The sequence below is a fragment of the Gopherus flavomarginatus genome, chromosome 1 (genome assembly GCF_025201925.1).
Source record: "Gopherus flavomarginatus isolate rGopFla2 chromosome 1, rGopFla2.mat.asm, whole genome shotgun sequence".
In the NCBI taxonomy this organism is placed as follows: Eukaryota; Metazoa; Chordata; order Testudines; family Testudinidae; genus Gopherus; species Gopherus flavomarginatus.
Window position 1 is genome coordinate 110039046 of NC_066617.1, and position 19554 is coordinate 110058599.

At 46.8% G+C, this 19554-nt stretch overlaps 1 protein-coding gene across 2 annotated transcripts; it reads left to right on the forward strand.

The window, feature by feature from the left end:
• The first annotated feature begins 8333 nt into the window (after positions 1-8333).
• ADCK2 (aarF domain containing kinase 2) lies at positions 8334-19303 on the forward strand. Of its 2 annotated transcripts, XM_050918614.1 has the most exons (8): positions 8334-9950; positions 11982-12128; positions 13140-13268; positions 14048-14143; positions 15015-15266; positions 17048-17176; positions 17838-17891; positions 19116-19303. In XM_050918614.1, exons 1-8 carry the CDS (start codon positions 8979-8981, stop codon positions 19257-19259), a joined length of 1923 nt encoding a protein of 640 aa, XP_050774571.1. In that variant the 5' UTR covers positions 8334-8978; the 3' UTR covers positions 19260-19303. The 2 variants fall into 2 exon arrangements, with proteins under 2 accessions (XP_050774571.1, XP_050774582.1); XM_050918625.1 differs by lacking the exon at positions 14048-14143.
• Positions 19304-19554: the final 251 nt, after the last annotated feature.

Below are 19554 nucleotides of genomic sequence, written 5' to 3' on the forward strand. Positions count from 1 at the left end.
AGCAGCAAAACACTTGAATGATTTAATTTCTGAATACGATCCCTCTATGGAACGACGCCTCAAAATCACACATAGTATTACAGATGATTTGAGCCCTTATCAAGAAATGTTTGAGCAGCTCAAGAGACAACAGCGACAGTTGCCGATCACCATGTTTTTCAAGGAAAAACAGCCAGCAGCAGATGAGCCTATGCAATCAACTTCTCGGGCTGAACCAGAGCCAACCACTTCGTCTACGACTCGCTCGCCGTTACCCAAGCTCTCTGTCACCTCCGTATCCTGGATCGACATCAAGCCCTGACGACCCCCTGTAATTACCCCCTGTAATTAAAAATACAGTACTGTAAAATTATATTTTGCATATGTACTCTTTATTATATACTGTACATTACTGTATACATTATACATGTATACATATTACTGTGCAGGGTTTTATACACAAAACCATGTACAGTATACTGTACTTTATGGGCAATTTAAGGGATTTTCAAGGGTAATTTTGACTATACACAATTTTTGCCTTACGCACTGACTTTAGAACCTAACCCCCGCGTAAGTTGCGACATCACTGTATCCTGGCGCAAATATAACCCGTCTCCCATTGCAAATAACTGTTGACTTCATGGAGAATTTTAATACGTGCAATAGTGAAGAAAATAAAAGAGAACACTGTATGATTCCAGTCTGTTTTTCTTTTACAGGATATTTCAACCTACATAGAATCTTCAGTCTGTAGCCTTTTCTTTTATTTAAAGGGAATTTAGTGATGTCGTATTACAGCACCATGGCTGCGGCTCTGGTTGCTTCAGTTTCAAGCTCAGACTGAAATTGCCTCTGGTGCTTTTCTGAAATGTGGAGGCTCTAGGAACACATGAAGTCCAAGGATAAGGACCACAGACACAATCACAAGTACAAAGTCATATCTGTACTGCAAGTGTTATTAAAGCAACAAGAAAAGTTACAATCTCGCATGCATATGGAAATCCTATAAAAAAACCTATGCAATAATTATAACTGTAGTCATACTCACAGCCTCAGTGATATTCTAGGGTCTGATGGACCTCTCAATAGACAATCTTCACTAGATGGATGGTTCCTGCTGGTGTTTCCTGTGGGGTCATCCCTTGGGTCTTCTCACTTTTACCAAACCATGGAACTCTCTTTTATATTGTACTTCTGACCACACCTAACACCTTATGTATATGCATGATAGTGTCAACCCTCTTTTCCTTATTTGTACTTCTACACCCCATGAATATTGGTTGCCCTATTTTTCATAGATTGTTTGTACAGTAGTTCCTCTTCTTCTCATTAGCATTTACGCCTGGCATGTATCCTGTAGTCAAGACAGACATTCAAAGATGTCACAGTCAGGTGTCTCATGGCCTTGGCCAATACACTGCAACCTATCGCAGTCACCTATTGGCACATCTTTACAGTCACCTTGTGTCCTTATGGGCACAGGGTTATTCCTAGGTCGCTCATTCCTGTTAAGGATTCTTAAGCCTATGGCCTAGTATGGCTAAGCTAAAAACTTACAGCTCTCAGCCTACAGGCCTTGCATTTCAGCCATGCTTTACTTGTATACCTACTACATAGTCATCACGCCTAAATACTTATCAATCCTATACTTCTATAATCCTACAACTTAAATCTATTTAGCATACATTGATTATATATGAAATAGCATATACATTGACCATAACATCACATAATATAACAATAAATAGATGATAAAATGAACTAATTGGCTACAAGTCTGAGGATCTCAAAGCACATTACAAACTTAAGTCTCTGTCCTGCTAACATTTACACATGTAACTTTATGAGTTCCATGGAACTATGCATGTGAATAGAGTTACAGTTTTGCCCTTTGCCCTTAGCACAACAAAAACAATATGGAGAAAACATACAGGCACAGTTAACTCCCAGATAACCGTGTTTACTAAGCAGCTGATTAGTTTTGCTAAAAAAACCTGGCAGCATCTAAAATATAACACACACAGTGAGTGCCAATAAAAGGCTCAAAAATTATTTAAAGGGATGCACCCTACTCCGATACACTAGTTACTCACATACATGTTTGTAAAATCAGGCCCTTAACTAGTTTCCAAAACATTCCTATCAGATAAGTATTATTTTCCCTCCACTTTAGAGATAGGGAACAAACACAGAAGGTGAAATTCTGGCCCTAAGTCAGATGGAGCTTTGCCATTGGCTTCACTAGAGCCTGGATTTCAAGTGACTTGTCCAAAGCCAGGCTGCAAATCTGTGGCAGAGCCAGGAGAACTCAGCTTTCCTGACTGTCCCTGCCAGCCCTGGGCTCTACTCATTAGCCCATACTGCTGTACCCCCTGCCTCTGGCTTGTAGTAGGAACTTAATGATTTGTATGTGGCCAAACACAAGGTTGGTCATTTGGAAAATGTTAATAAATGAACCAACGAAACTTTCCACACTGAATCCCTGCATCTTTCCCTGGAGGGCCAACTGGCAACCCTAAGGAGCTCTTAGAGGCTGAACATCAGAAATGCGGAGAGAGCCATCTAGCCGTGATAATGTACAACTACAACAGAAGAGGCAGAAACCTCTGGACCCTGAGGAGGGAAGAACGCCCATTGCAGCACTGACACACAGGGTCGGTGCAAGGATGTTTCGTGCCCTAGGCGAAACTTCCACCTTGTGCCCCCCCGCGCCCCCACCCTGAGGCACCCCTCCCCCCCGCGGCAGCTCCCGCCCTCCACCCTGAGGCACCCCTCCCCCCACCCCAGCTCACCCCTGCTCCATGCACGAGCACCCTAAGCATGCTGTGGCCGCTTCACTTCTCCCGCCTCCCAGGCTTGTGGCGTCTAAGCTTATTGGTGCCGCAAGCCTGGGAGGCGGGAGAAATGAAGCGGCCACAGCGTGCTCGGGCAGAAGGTGGGGCAGGGGTGAGCTGGGGCGGGGAGTTCCCCTGCGTGCCGCCCCCCCGCCTTACTTGCTGCAGGTGGTTCTCCCCGTGCTCCCCTGCCCCAGCTCCCTCCGCCTAAATGCCAGCGGTGACCAGGGCAGCTGAAGATCCAGCCACCACAGTCGCTGCTGAAGAAAATGGCACCCCCCCAAATGCCGGTGCCCTAGGCGACCGCCTAGGTCTCCTAAATGGTTGCACCAGCCCTGCTGACACAGGTCATTCTTCCCTGAGGAAGGCTCTCTTGAGCGACTTCCTCCAACCATCCCAAATCTGGTGCTAAGAGGGGTCAGTAAATGTATCATAAACTAGGAGGCTGGGACTACTGGGGTTAATAAAGGAGAACAATGGAAGGAGAGAAGAATTCTATAACTTAAAGGGGTCTCTAAACTGGAATGTGTAAAGCAAAGGTTGTCTTTCCCTCCCCACACCCTCTCAGAGGGTCTCTTTGGAGACCCTTTGCTCTCCCCTATCTTCAGAAGATCACACCTAGCAATGAGATACTCTCTGAAGGTGGCTGGATGCAGCATCCCACAGAGGAGCTGAGCTGTGGTTGTGAGCTCCCATGCTCTGTGCTGTGACATAGCTGGGCTCCATAGTCAGTCAGAAAATGGAAAAATAATTTCCTACAATGTTTAATCTTTTGTTGACCTTTTGTAACCAGCTCTGGGGTGCCACTAGCCCACCTGGGAGGGCTGAGGGGCATTGAGTCATTTAATGACAGCAGTGCTCAGCTCTTTGTACCGTCTCTCATTCCTTTGGATAATACCTCACCACGTTTCTGTCCACTCCACAGTCATTTGGTGGGAGGGGAGGAGGAAAGGACTTCCCACAAGGATCTCTTCTCAGAGGTCCTTTCACTTTGTCATGTCAAGGGAGTGGGTGGAGAGAAGTTTAACTCCAGCAAAAAATGGTATAACACGGTCCAATGGCTGGAAGTTGAAGTTAGACAAATTCAGACTGGAAGGAAGGCGTCGACTTTTAACACAGAGAGTAATTCTCCATTGGAACAATTTACCCAGGGTTGCGGTGGATTCGCCATCGCTGACCATTTTAAAATCAAGATTGGCTGTTTTTCTAGAATATCTTCTCTAGGAATTATTTTGGGGAAGTTCTATGGTCTGTTATACAGGAGGTCGGACTAGATGACCACAATGGCTCTTTCTGGCCTTGGAATCTGTGTATCTATAAAAAAGGGCACAGGACCAATCCTCTAACCTAAAGAATCCATGGGAAGCCAAGACCTTTGCCTCCACACTGTCTCAGCCCCTTGGAAAGTCTTCCCCCAACTGCCTGATGGCAGTGCTCCATTGAAATCCCACTGTACTGGACTTTCCAGAGTGTCAAGTGTAGGGGCCAAGGTAAGAAGGAGCACTGGGAAGCACAGTTCTGAGCTCTGCTGAAGGCATAGGGAGAGCTCCCGCTCCTCTCCCTAGGTTGGGGGAGCTCACTTCCCATAGCCAGTCCCTCACTCCGGCCCATACAGGAGGACTCAGGCAGGAGAATCTGAAGTGGAAGCAGCAGGAAGAACTGCTGCCTCACTGGCTGTGGTGTTTCTGGGGCTTCTAGTGTTTCTTGCCAATGGTCAGAGAAATCAGCAGCCTGACAGGTGCTGAGCCCTTTTGAAAATTCTGGTCTTACTCTCTCTGTGCCTCAGGTCTACATCTGTAAAATGGAGATAATAATACTTCCCTCCCTCACAGGAGGGAAGGGGGGAGGATTAGAGCTGAGTGAATAATTGATTTTTGGTTTAAAGGGGAACTGAAAATAAAATTTAAAAATGGGTCCATTTCAAATGGACTGATTTTCCCCCAGTTTTTCAACACAGAAATAAAAATAGTTGGGGGGGAGGGGTTGAACAAAATGTTTCAAATGACCTTCTCTAAATGAACTGTCAATGTGAAACAAAATGTGGAAACGATTCCTTTCAAAAACATCAAAACCTTTTGACATTTCCTAAATTTTTTTCACCCACAACTCTTCCCCAAATTCAACCTGAATTTGCAAATATTTCCAGTGCTCTAAAAAAATGCATTTTTCAACTAATTTACTATTTGCTGAAAATCATTTGCCCAGATCTAGTGAGGGTTAATTAACATTTGTAAGGCTCACTGAAATTCTAACGCAAGGTAGGGAGAAAGCAGTCACTAGATGGTGGCTGGGCCACAGAACAAAAGACCTGCTGGCTAAAGCTCTGGAGTTTTGGAGCTGAGGGAGGAGGGTTTCTCCTCCAGCCTCTGCAGTTCCATGTGTGATTTATTTGGTAGTGTGTCTGCCGCCCACAGCTCATGGGTTTGCAATTTTATGTGTGCCGAGCACCTGCAGCACTCACTGATATCAGTGGATGTTTTTGGCTGGGGGCCAGCACCTCTAAAAACTGAGACACTTTATGTAGGTCCCTCAGTATGGATGTAGGTACCTAACTTCAGGCACTCAAGTTTGAAAATGTTGGCCTTCCCTTCCCTTTGGTAAGGCAGAGAAACCCCAGTCCTGCTCCCTGTGCTTAACGATGTGTCAGGGGCAAGACATTAAAAGCAAACAAATGATCAGAAATGGGCCCGGAGACCACCCAGTTCAAACCCAGACCAGATTCCCAACTCCCTCCAAGTGAGGATGGGAGAGAAGGGCATTCAGTTTGAAGGGGTTTGGCTCCAGACCACAGTGAGCAGACAGGAACTCTTTGCAGGGCTGTAATATTGTTGGAATGGGAGAGCTAAGTCAATACACAGTTTTTTTGATTGTACGACAGTAGCTGAGATCCAAAGCATTTTCCTGGACAATTCCCCCAAAGGCTCAGTACAGCCCAGCTCTCCAATATTTAATACACAGTTCTGTAACCGTTGAAAAAGGACACATTGTCCTTTCAATGCCTGGACCTTTTCCTATATTTATTTAAACACAAGCCTAGACTCTCTTTCCTACATTAAACCAGAGGCATTTACACCAAAATGTGGAATCACTTGGTCCTGAGAGCAAACAGATTGGTGGATTCTCTGTAACGTGAAGTCTTTAAATCATGATTTGCAGACTTCAGTAACTCAGAGGTTATGGGTCTATTACAGAAGTGGGTGGGTGAGGTTCTGTGGCCTGCAATGTGCAGGAGATTAGACTAGATGATCATAATGGTCCCTTCTGATCTTAAAGTCTATGAGTCCCTGTCCTGGTTTTATCTGAGCTACCCGCCTGCTTAACTGAAACACAGCAAATGCTCCTGCACTTGTTACATGCACTCCCCATCCACTACCAACACACACATGGATAAAACCTGTCTTGTCACTTAGATAACTAACCTTCATGTCCATCCATAGCTCCCAGGCATTTCCAGTTATCTCCCTCTCTTTCAGTATTTTTGGAACATAATTAATTAATGAATTAATAATCACAGTGTGTCTGTAATCACTCCAATCTACATTAGATTAGAGATTCCAACAGTGTGATATTTCAGCTTCTTTATGAGAGTGATGACTTTTTCTTGAAATAAACGTTAGTTGATTTTAGCTTTTTTACCCATATGAAAAGCCTTGAGCTGTTACAATCAGAGCTATAAAAGGAATAAACACCATAGTCATGTCTTCCACCTATTGCCAGTAACAATTCAGAATTTTATGTACAAGATCTCTCACCATATCCTCATATATTATAAAGCAAGAGGCATGTTATCAATTCCTGTTTTGTTGATCAAAAAGACTGTTGCTTTCCTTGACATAAACCTTGATCAACCAGCTCTTTTATACTTGGGCACAGCAAAGAATAAATTAATGTAGAGTAGAGGTAGGTGAAACTTTTCAGCTGAAACTTTTTTTTCAGTGAGAAATGCACATTTGACAACACCCAAGATATTTTGCTAATTCAAGCTGATTTTGCTGAATTGTTTGTTGCGAAAAAAAATCAGAAAAAAATTGAAATTTTGTTTTGAGATTTTTTAAAAAAGGAAACATTTCAATGTTTGGTTTGAAATGATTTCAAAATTTCCTTCAGTTTTGTTTTTTTTTTTAAATAAAAAATGGTTTAAAATGGTTAAGATCAAAACAAAACATTTTGATTTTGTCTGAACAAAATATTTTCTTCAACCCAACATTTTTCCCTTTTCAATTGATTAAAAAAAATAGAAAATTTTTGTTTTCAATTCTAACCTCAAATAAAACTTTTCCCTGAATTTCCAAAATGGCCAACGAACTACAAAATCCGTCATTTGCCCCACTCAAATGTAGTTTCCCCCAGGAAAAGGAGCTACTGTGCTTTTACATATTCTCCCTCTAGTAACAAGACAAAAACAAAGAAGAGAAATATCCCTAAGTTAAAACAATTAAAGAACAAAATAAAATGTCCCACACAGAAGTCACAGCGCAGAAAATTAAACCCAAAATTTTAAGACAGACTCAAAATCAACTTAAAATATTATTTTCTGCTACTAAGAGAGGCTGGGAAAAGCCATAAGAGTTTTTGCCCGCAAAACAGCCTTACTCTGACCGATGAGATGCCTCTATCCCAAACTATCTGAGCATGGAAAGGGACTAATTCCCGCCCTGCCAGCGGCTCTACCTGCCGAAATTAACAAGGGATGGGAAATGTAATTTACCAGGAAGTAGAACACCTTTTAGCGGACTCTCCAAACAGCGACCGATCAGAACAAAAGCATTATTTGAATAACGTGAGGGATTGACTCCATTGTACACTACATAGGTTAAGTGAGACCTGGCCAGGAAAGTTAGGACCAGGGCCGGCTCCAGGCCCCAGCGCGCCAAGCGCGTGCTTGGGGCGGCACGCCGCGGGGGGCGCTCTTTTGCTTGCCAGGAGGGCGGGAGGCGGCTCCGGTGGACCTCCCGCAGGCGTCCCTGCGGAGGGTACGCTGCTCCGGTGGTCCGCCCCGCCTGCGGCGTGCAGCCATGCTTGGGGCAGCGAAATGGCTACAGCTGGCCCTGGTTAGGACCAAGATATAGCGATAATGTAAGACCATAAAAGCTTGTAACGACAACTTGAAACAAATATTTAAACCCAACAATAAACAAGAATACAATTAATAGCAGGGCGGGAGATACAAATGTACAGCCCAACCTATGTCCTAAATTAATAACTGTCCTGAATGGACAGCATTTACCCCAGCAAAGGAGGGATCTAACCGGCTGGCGAAAGGATAACGGGGCCAGCGGGAAGGCTGTTACAAAAATAAACTCGCGAAGCACCAGCGCTGCGTGCTTGGTGTCTGCGAGTCGCCCAGGAAACCGCGCTCTCTGCAAGCCCCACAACGTACAGCAGGGACGGGCTTCCCCGCTGCTTTGCACAGCAGCGCCCAGACCCAGCAGCTGTCTCTTTAAGGGGCGGGGCGCTCGTTGTCCACGGAAGTCCGTGGGCTTGGAACGTTGTGTATCAAGGTCGCTTCCCCCCGCGTTCTGCGGCGTGAGACTGTAGATCATCCTGCAGCGGGGGCTCTGCTGCTCCCACCAGCCCCACACGCCTGGGCATCGCCGCCACCCAGCTCCGCCTTCTGCTCCCGGAGGGAACCTGAGTATGAATGAAACTGCCTCCGTGGCGGCAGGGAAACGAGCGAGATGGGGAAGGTGAAGCGGCTAGCGGTTTGGCTGTGAAAGCAATGCAGAGGCGTGCCTCCAGCAGAGCCTGTCTGTGGCCCTCTGCCTCTGCTGCCAGCCCTTGCCTGGAGGAGGTTGTGGTTTGACGTAAGAACAGAGACTCTTGGCCTGATTTTCGTGGGGGGGTCTCTACTTACCCATGGAGGGGAGAAAGTCAGCCCAAACCCCAGCCTTTGATCTCATCACGGCAGATTCTGGAGCTGACAGGCACAGACTCGCCAATGTTGTTTTTTTCTTTTTGCACTTTGGTGTAACTAACAAAACCGAACCTTGTAAATCCAGTTTTTGAGCATCATCTTGGGTTTTTTATGCTCCAGTTTTTACCAACATTGAAGCAAAACAGCACATGACAAACGTTTGATTTGGTTGCTGTTATTCTCTATCTAGGCTGCACTGCCCACCAATAGATACACAACTTTCTCTGTCATTGTTGACCTCCAGGATTATGATTGCCTGGGGCTGCACTGCTAGGATTTACCTTTTCAGTTTAAGGCCCCTCAGTGTAAGGAAAAACCTGGCTTGGATAAGATGGTGTAAGAAATCTGGCAACTCCCCATCTAGTGATAAACACAGCTTGATCAAAATGCAAGCCTTAGCTCAGACCACCTTAGTGTGCTGGGGGATCACGAAAGTGTCTGTTGTGAGATGCCAGGAAGTATCAAACCAATGTGCATCCTTATTCCCTGAACCCGCCAAAGACAAACAACCTTCAGCTGGATTTTTCTGGCATCTTGGCATTGCCCTTCGCCTGGGACTCCGGGCTTGTGTTCTCTTGTTGAAGTTTGGCCCTTTGCTTCTGCTTTATCCTGTGACCTACCTGTCTTCAGGTTTTGCAGCCCTGTGGCTCCATCTTCTGCTGAAGGCCACAGAGTCCTCAGGTCCCACTTATATCAAGCTGGGCCAGTGGGCATGCACCAGGAGAGATCTCTTCTCTGAAGAGTTCTGCATCAAGTTTTCCAAGCTTCATGTGAAGGTGACACCTCATCCCTGGGTTTACACCAAACACTTCCTCAGGAGAGCATTTGGGGAAGACTGGAAGAGAGTCCTCAAGTTTAAAAGCAAGGAACCCATTGGCTCGGGCTGTGTTGCCCAGGTGTATGAAGCTTATGCTGATGCCACTACCATTGATGACCCCCAGTTTGAGGAACTAGTGAAGAACTCTGAAACAGAATCTGCTTTTGAAGCCTGGGAGGTGTCTGGTCTTAGGAGCTTCTTCAGGTGGCCCTGGAAAGGGAAGGCTGGAGAGAGTTTGGAAGACGGTAGTGCAGACCACTCACTTAAGGAAGAACATTCCGATGAAGGTATTAATAGAAATGCTACCTCTGAGGGGCGAATGTCTGGATCTCAGCTAACTGCAAACACATCATCTATTGACAGTTTAGATGCGATGGACCATCTTATTCCAGTAGCCATTAAAGTAAGTAAGATATATTGTAGGTGGATGACTGGAATTAGAGAGTGCTGAATCTGGTGGAGAGTTTAGTTCTCATGAAAAATTAATAGATGTGGCTAGGGCTAAATGCAGTGCAGGAGAGGTGCTGCTTAACCTTTCTGCCCAGGCAGTTTTCCCAGTACTCTTCAGTTCCAGCCTGTGGTACTGCTTGCCACAAAATGCTACTAATGCTCCTCAAACTTGATCCTCAACAGCCCTTGCAGTTGCATGTCCGGGACTTTCCAAAATACAGACACTCCAGTCATGCCATGTTGACTGCCATGTGGGCACTAGACATGACCACTAAGGCCCAATTTATTTTAAAACTGTATTGAGCTAGACCTCACTTTTGGTCTTAAGTAAATTGTCCAGCCCTTCTCTGCTTCTTTTTAACCATGAAATAAATACTCTGTTCAGGCCCCCTGAACATCAATAGATAGTATGCTGCAGATGAAGGGAGGATGGGAAAAGCAGTTGTAAATTAGTTTTGGTGGCATTGCAGACTCTAAACTGAATAAATCTGAGCAGTTTAAAGAGTATTATAAAGACTTCCCTTAGTCACATTTTGAACCATGGATCCATGGGAACAGGGCCGGCTTTAGGCCGATTCGCCCGATTCCCAGGAATCGGGCCCTGCGCCTAAGAGGGCCCCGCGCCCTAGACATTTTTTTTTTAAACTTACCCTGGGTCCCTGGCTGCGATCTGCTCAGGGGTCTTCCGTGGTCCCACTCCCTTGAGCGAAGCGCAGGCGGGAGCACGGCAAGCCCCGTGGCCCCGGCTGGAGCCCCGGCTGGAGCCCCGGCCGGAGCGCGGCAAGCCCCGAGGCCCTGCTCTCCCGGCTGGAGCTCCAGGCCTTTAAATAGCCTCCAGAGCCCTGGGGTAGTGAGGGGCTCCGGGGGCTATTTAAAGGGTCAGGGCTCCAGCTGCCTGCCTCTGCCACCCTGGTCCTTTAAATAGCCGCCAGAGCCCCGCCACCCCCATGCATTCCCCAGGGCTCCCGCGGCTATTTAAAAGGTCCAGGGCAGGGTAGAAGCTGGGGAGCCCCGGGCCCTTTAAATAGCCCCCAAAGCCCTGGGGTAGCAGGGAGCTTGGGGGCTATTTAAAGGGCTGGGGTTCCAACTGCCTCTGCTGCACCCTCTGCCTTGCCCACACCAGCCCCGCTCCCCCTGCCTGCAGCCAGCTCTGCACCCCGTGCTCACAGCCAGTCCCTGTCAACCCCCCTGCCATGTCTCCAGTCAACCCCCCTGCCATGTCTCCAGTCAACCCCTGCCACACACCCGTGGCCCTGCCCAAAGCCAGCCAGCCCCCCACACACTGCTGCCCGCACCAGCCTTGCACACCCTGCCCTGTCTCCAGCCAACCCCTGCTGCACCCCCCTGCCTGAAGCCAGCCAGTCTCTGCCTCTGTCTCCAGCCCTGCCAACCCCTGCTGCATCCCCCCGCGGCCCTGCCTGAAGCCAGTCCGCCCCACACACCCCCTATCTCCAACCAGCCACGCACCCCTTGCCCTGCCTCCAGCCAGCCCCATGTCCACTGCTGCCCTGCAGTTCCAGGACAGTAAACCTGCACACCTGCTTCAATGAGGTGGGCAGGGAGCAGCTGGGACCCACACGTGAAACAGCAGTCATTAATAACCAATCAACAGCATATATGATGCAATGTACATAATTTATAATTTTATTATTTATATAGTTATGGAAAGTAAATAATACATGAAAGAAATGAAAGGCTTTTTTTTCCACTTTTTTTTTTTTTTAAGTCATCCCTGCCAGGGCCCCGCCGAAAATGTTTGAATTGGGCCCTGCACTTCCTAAAGCCGGCCCTGCATGGGAAATGTGCATTGTTGACCGAGCTAATAGCAGCCCCTTTTTAATCTAAAGGGTATTTCCATTATAGCCTGGCATGTGAATATTCCGGAGCTATCATCTTAGCTTACTAAACTGAATGAACTGGCTTCCCTACAGTATCAGTAATATGCCCATGGGAGATGATCTGCCTACAGTTGTTTCTCGCTCAGGTCCTGCATCCTGGACTAGTCCACCAGGTCCAGATAGATCTGCTTCTGATGAAGATGGGCAGCAAGATCATTGGGCTTTTCCCGGGGCTCCAGTGGCTCAGTCTGACTGAAATAGTGGAGGAATTTGAGAAGCTCATGACTCAACAGGTGGGCACAATTCCATGCTCTGCATATACCGAAGCACTATTGCTTCCTCTCATTGTCATACATCCACCTACCCATTACTACCAGCAATTGCAAAGAGACTGCATTTTGTGCAGCATCACTGCATTCTGGTGCACAGTAGTGACATCAATAATTACACCAGGGATGTCTTCAGCCCGGGGTGTTTAGTGCCTCATCAGTCAGGCAGCCAGGTCTTTTGCCTAGGGTACAAACTGTGAAAAGAGTCAGGACAGTATCTTTCAGGACAGCTTCCTTTCATTTCTTTTTAGGGGGATAATTATACTCACAGGATAGTCATCATTTCCAAATTATGGAGGGGACGTCACTCTCCTGCTTCAATCCTCGAACAGCAGCTGAGAGCTAAGAAATATATGTTGGGGGTATGAAGGAGTGTGACTTAGAGAGGAAGCATGGTCTTGTGCTTAAGGCACTGGATTGGAACTCTGGAATCTTAATTCAGTTCTTGATTCTGCTACAGACTGCCTGGGTGACCTTAGGCAAGGCACTTTCTTCCTGTCTGAGTTCTCCTGTCTGTAACATGAGGATAACACTTCCTTTCTCCCACCCTTTGGCACGTCTAGTTAGACTGTAAACTCTTTTTGGGCAAGGAATATCACTTATGTGCATGTACAGCATCTAGTGCAATGGGTCCCGATCTTAGTTGTGACTTTGAGGCACTACTGTAATACAAATAATAAATAGTAATATTTGTCACTTTTCTTTCTAATTGAGGTAGTTCTAAGATGCGTACCCCTGGGGTGCCTCATTCTGTAATATTCCCACAGGAGAGCTTTGCTAAGGAGCACCATCTATTTCTTTTCATTGAGGTTCTTGCTTTTTAACCAGTTTTCTGGTGGAATTGGCTGAGCTCCATTGGGGTCAAGTGTCAGGCAGTGTGATGGTAACTCAGGCAGGACCCTCCAGGCTTCCTGTCCTCCTAGTTCTGCACCCCCTGCACCACGCAGTCTCCCTTTTCTCTCCATCCTTCTTTAGCTTGACCTACGCTATGAAGCCAGAAACTTGGAGCGCTTCCAGAAAAATTTCCTGGATGTAGATTTTGTGAAATTCCCAACTCCACTTCGCCCCTTTGTAACAAGAAACATCCTGGTGGAAACGTTTGAGGTAAGAGCTACAACGGCCATGAGAAGGGTGGTGGTGCTGGAGGTTTACACTCAATGGTTGATCTTAACCTCAACACAAAGCCCTTTTCTAGAGGTGGCCTAGGGAGGGAAAGATGAGTGGTAGGAGGGTGCGTCTCTCTGCTATTGGCTTAAATGTGTCTAGGTCCTTCTTTCTCTCGTTCCTTTCTTGCTTTTCTTTTCAAGGTTGCATTCCCTGGAATAAGGGTGAGAAATGTAGTCTCAGCTCAGCGTAGGAACTCAACTGGTTTTCTGGGTGCCAAAACCAGAACTGTTCTCTAGCAATCTTGTTTCTGTTTGTGTTTTCTGCCCGTAAAACACACTCTAGTTCTCCTTCTCTGTGTTAGGATTGGATGTATAGTTCAGGAATCTAACCTGAGCTGGTCCATATAAAGGGATATAGTTGGGTCTGTTGGTTCATCTTCATTGTGGACCAGCTTTGAATCAGCTCCCAAAGCTGTTCTTTCAGCCCCACTGTGTGTGTCAATTCTAGCTATATATTTTCTTTAGTATTTCTTGTCCCCAAAATCCCTCATGGACTGTTTCACACCCACTTAGCCAATCACCTCCCAGTCCCAAACCTTTGCTTCTCTGGCTTCATCAGCCACAGTAAATTCAGCCTGTATTAACCTAGCCCCCTCTGCGGCATCTTCGTTGCTCTGCCAAGGACAGGAGAGACCATGACCCTGGAATGCAAGTGGTGGAGAAGATCCCTATAGGGATCTATAGGATCTCTTTGACTCCCATTCTGTCTTTGTTAAGGAGAGTCAGCCCATATCCCAGTATCTGCACGTGGACATTTCCTCAGAGCTCAAGAAGAGACTGGCCAAGATGGGCATAGACATGCTCCTAAAGATGGTAAGAGTCTGGGCTGTGTTGTTAGAGTTGAACTGAGGAGGAGGGTGCCATCCCATTGTTAAAATAATCCAGTTAGCCTAATACATATGTATATATACACACAGAGAAGTGTATTGCTCTGGGGAGCCATAAAGCTGCATTTAATTAATATTTACACATTGCTTTGGAGATGTAAAGCACAAAGTTTTAAGTGGCATCTCGATGGAGGCTACAGGACTTATAAAAGCCCTAGGGAAACCAGCTAACTTTCTAGTTCCATTTGTTAAAGCATCTGCTGCTACCAGTTTACAGGTAGGTGAAATATAATACTAAGCATGGAACAAAGAAAATAAATCTGGCCAACTCTTGCAAGCAATGCAACTTTCCCTTCTCATTTTTCTATTGAATTGCAAGGCGGTTAGCCCAGCATGGGTTTTGCAACCTATAACTAACTATTCAGTTATTCAGTCATGGCCAGAGTGGATGCTGAATGGGTACTGGCAATGAAAAGCCTGAGTTCTGTCCAGTTATAGCTTATTTTCAGAGACTAATGCTTTCCTGGTCTGTCCAGGACTATCTTGGACTCATAGCAAATCTTCGTTTTCACTACATGCAGCTTTGCCGGTGCACCCTGATTTTCACCTACCGCATCTCCTGCTGTTTCAGCATCTCCTGCTGTTTCAGCATTGGGCCACTGCTGAGCAGAACTACTAATTGTATCAGTGTGTATTGGTTTTGTGATGTGGCAAGGAGATCACGGGGGGCAGGACTGAAACCACCCCACTAATGCCATTTACCGTCTAGTCAGGTTTTGGACCCAGGTCTCACACCGTGGAAGATTTTACTCCAGTTACCTTTGTCCTTTTCATATTATAAATATCACCCTCTCCAGGTATTTGTTGATAATTTTGTCCATGCTGACCTGCACCCTGGGAACATCTTGGTCCAGGGCACTGCCCATTTCAGCATTGGCTGCAAGGATCAAACCTCCATTGTGGACATGTGTGACACGTTGATCGTGGAAGTGTGGCCGTCCCCCTGCCCGCTCCGTCTGATGCTGCTGGATGCAGGGATTGTGGCAGAGCTGCAGGGAGCTGACCTTCAGAACTTCAAGTCAGTCTTCACGGCTGTGGTACAGGGACAGGTGAGGCCTGCTCCGGATGGGTGCTGACGGCTCTGGAGTTGGGGGAAGGGAGACATCTGGAGTTCTTCAGTCATCTCAGTTGTCAGCAGTACGTTATACAGCCGTTCCCCACACGAGTGCCATTTTGGGTTTCTAAAAGGGGGAAGGAAGGTTGCTGCCTCTCAGACACTCTCAGCTGCCTTGATAACTGTATCACACACAAAAGAAAGTGGGTTCTCTGGGTTCTCATTCTGAACGAGTTCAGTTAGCCCAGGAGAGTGCCGGGCTTGATGCAGGAGTCAGAGGGCAGTCGCAGCTCCCCAATTCAGGGTTGCTCAACCCCACGGCAAGTTAGGGCTCCATGCAGGCAACCTCAGCTCACACAGCGAGCGTAAGGTCCCTCAGGATTTAAGCCAGATTGGCAGAGCCTGTGTAGTGGAGCTCTGCTCTGCCATGCTGCTCCCCTCCTCGTCCTCCCGTGCCCTGCTCCCGCAATGCCCACAACACACCCCTTTCTTCTCCTCGTACCAGGGACTGGGGAGAGCAACAGGCACAGAAGGCAGAAGAGCCACCTCTGCCAGGTTTCACCCAGCTGAGAATTCTTCCATGCAGTGGGAATTCTCCACTGGCTATCTCCAGCTGTGTTGTGCCTCTAGTGAACTGGATAATAATAATGATTTGTTATTTGTATTATCATAACACCTAGGAGCCCCAGTCCTGGGTCAGGCCCCCGTTGTGCCATGCTGTACAACCATAGAACAAAAAGACGGTCCCTTCCCCAGTCGAGTCCTGAACCCTTCTGTTTATCCACAGCGCAGGTACAGCCCACACGTCAGCATTTCCACAACTCTATTGCTGCATGTCATTCTTGAGCTGGAGGGTTCACTTTACTGCAAGAGGATGTATTATATCTTCACGCCCATTCAGTCTTTGGCCTCTCATCTGAGACTGCCAGCATGCATGGCAGTTAGTGCCAGCAGCAGTAAATTGTTGTCTGTCAGGAACTCTGCTGAGACGAAACTCACTTCACTCAGCTGCTGAAGTGAAACTACTTCCAGTCACTAGAGACACAAGCTGGCTTTGAACTAGTGGCCTACAGAAGAATGGCTTTTACACGAGGTCCTGTCACTATTTCCATGGGTCAGCCAGCCCTCAGGGTATGTGTAGTTGGCTGCAGCCCTGAACCAGCTTCTCTCAGCTGGCCCTTTAAATTACTTCCACCCACACTGGCTTGGAAGACTCTCAAATAAACAAAACTTGAAAAACTCTTCACACCAAAATGTCCCTTTCTTGCCAGGCATCTCTGCTGGGGTGGGGATTTTGGAGGCAGAGGGTTTCGTTTCAGTCACCCTGACATGGGAGCAGTTAGCTATCAGTGCTTTTCTTACCACTATTTCCCCTATTATGAGGGAAGAGGCATATTATATGCAGCCCTCTTTCCCAGAACTTGTCCTGATTGGCTGAGAGAGCAGGGAGTTCTGGCTGGCCCAACACTACAAGGCTCCTACTCCCAGGCCCTAAAAGGAACAGGAGCTTTAGGTTTTCCCACATACTGACTCTCCCCGCCAAGAACCACTTCCTCTCTCTGTGTCAGTCCCTATTTGCCCTCAAACTCCTGAGGAGGGTAGGCTGACCGTCTGGTCGAAAAGGGCCAGTGTACCCTGTTCTAGGAAGCAGTTTAATCACTACAGGTGCCAGTGGAAGCCTGAGAGGGAGGGCACTGTGCAGCTGCATTACAGATCTGGTGGTGTTATCATGGTCCGGGATTCTTAAAGACACATATCTTCCTACTTGTTTAACAGGGGGAGAGAGTGGCAGAACTGATCCTTCATCACGCCAGGGCTAACCAGTGCAAGGACATAGAGAGATTCAAAGTTGAAATGGCAGAGCTAGTGACCAAGGCCAGGATGAACACTGTAGCACTGGGAAAGGTGAGCAGACTAAATATGGTACCCAGCCCAGGACACTATCTCTTATTGAGTACACTCGTGCTTTTAAACAGGCCCAGGTTGAAAGACCAGACGCTTACACATCAGCCATCTCCCTTGTCAGTGTTACCAATTCTTTATGATTCTTTAGTCTCACAGCTGGAGAAAAACTCTGTCAAGGCCCCTAACTCCTCTTTTATTTCCTTCTAACTCAAAATACTGTTGACTTTTTTTAATCCAAGGAGTTGCAAACTGTATCCTTCTGGCTAAATCCTGCTGGGACTCCCTTTGAAACCAATAGTCGTGCTCCAGCGGTGAGGCTGCAAGCAAAGCAGGGGCTGATTGTTGTCTCCTCAACCCTCTTACCTCCTTCCTGGGCTGTCGGGTTAAGAGATCCATAGATATTGGTGGGGTCTCAGCTGATGCCCTCTGAATATTTACCAACATCCTGATGGATAAGGCTGTCAATGGAGCATAGCAAATATTGATCTCTGAGCAATATCTGTAATAATAAAATCTGACACTTAATATTCTTAGACATTAAACTGATCATACGATATGCCAATATCTTACTCTGGTAAATCCCTCCCGTTCCTGCTCGCAGTAGTTTTCATGGTCTCCTGATCAGCAGAGTTAACTTCTTCTTTGTATCTTTACATTCCAGCTTCAAGTAGCGAATCTGCTCTCCAGTGTCTTTAAGTTACTGATCACCCACAAGGTGAGGTTCTCTGTGTTCATTTCTTTCTCCTTAAAAGTTGTGCCAGGCTTTGCCATCTGAAAAATGGGCAGGGAGGAACCATTGGGATTGCAAAGGTGTGAGGTGAGAGAGAGTGTCTGAAATGTGCTGGGGGATCATGCGTGCTATATTGCCTGCAATGTTTGGAAAAGAGTACCTTAAAGCCTTTGAGGCCAGTAAGTATTTTCCATCTATTTCAAGGGGCTTTGGATCTGGCCTTCAATAGCCTGCATTGCAGAACTGACACCAGACCACAAAAGGACAGTGTCAGTGTCTCCATTTATTTTTTCCTTATTGTTAAAAGTAAAATGAAAACAATTTGCTTTTTTCCCTCCATGCATTGATTCGTTATTGTAGGGTTGTGCAGGAGCGCTGGCCTCCACATGCTGGTTTGTGAGGGGGTTACACAGGAGTCAGGAGCTGCTGGCACTTACTTTAAAAGCAGAAAAAAAATCACTTTTGTTCAGTTGAATTCAGCTGAGCTATGACAAGTTATATCAGCTAAGGATCTGCCTTATGGACTTTACAAAGATCAGAACAGTGTCTAGGTCAAATGCTGGGGTGCTCAACCTGGACAGTATCCCCTCAAACTTTATTTTATTTCAGCTTTTTGGATGTTAAACCCCATTGAACTATCCCCAACAACATTAAATGTGACCAAGCCCCAATAAGGGCAAATCCTGCCTCCCGCTCAGCAGATGCGTGAGGCAGTAGGATGTGGAGCAGTTCTCTTGCATGGCTGGGGGGCAGGCTGCAGGCAGTCCAGATGTGGAATAGAGGTCTCATTCTGTTCCATCGGACTCCCTCCATGGCAGAGGGGAAGGGGGCACATTGCCCCTTTTCATGCGTGTGTACTTGCCTGGTCCATGGAAGCTCCTACATCTGAGTTGGCACTGGGCAGCCCTGCTCCCTCCTGCTCCTCCAGGGAGGGAAAAGTCTTCTCCTATATGGAAGTGCAGAGCACTGTCTACTGGACTGACTTAGGGTGTCTCCGGTGAAATGATCAGCTTCCCCTCCTGCTGAACTGCAGCAAGGCTGCTTTGAAACTGAAGGGAAATGAGTGAGCTCCTGTGTCGCAGTCCAGCTGTCTAGGCACATACATGCCCTCCTAGCCCCCACCCACTGTAAGCTGGAACCTCAATTGAAGGGGCTTGGAAAGCACAGAGACACCCAAGTCCGTTACAACCTCTCCACTTGTGCTTTCAGGTGAAGCTGGAGAGTAACTTTGCCTCCGTTATCTTTGCCATCATGGTTTTGGAAGGGCTTGCCCGTTCGTTGGACCCCGAACTGGACATCTTGGAGGCAGCTAAACCACTTCTCATCAGAACCACCGCTTCTCCCCTAGAGTAGCAGCAGCCACTGATGTTTGTCTTGCATTGCTGGGCTCTTTGGCAAGGACTTAAACGCTATCCTTCCTAATGCTATTTGAATGTTACCCATCAGCCTTCCACAGAGTAAATGTTACAAAATGGATATTGTTTTGTTACTATTTTTCTTGGAAGAGTAAGCACTCTGGCAAAGGATGTAATTTGAAATGCACCATTTATCAATTTCCTCTTGGCTGACACATTTTTGAGTAGTTGATATTGTAAGTACCTTTACATGAAACATGATTTTACAAAGATTCTGTTGGCTTATGAACATC

What these genes read in the sequence shown, in the direction of transcription:
- ADCK2 (XM_050918614.1), top strand. Translation starts at nt 8,979, where the DNA reads ATGATTGCCTGGGGCTGCACTGCTAGGATTTACCTTTTCAGTTTAAGG. An exon ending in AGAAGCTCATGACTCAACAG is followed by an intron (nt 12,129 to 13,139) that starts GTGGGCACAATT and finishes ATCCTTCTTTAG; the next exon opens with CTTGACCTACGCTATGAAGC. An exon ending in ACACTGTAGCACTGGGAAAG is followed by an intron (nt 17,177 to 17,837) that starts GTGAGCAGACTA and finishes TTTACATTCCAG; the next exon opens with CTTCAAGTAGCGAATCTGCT.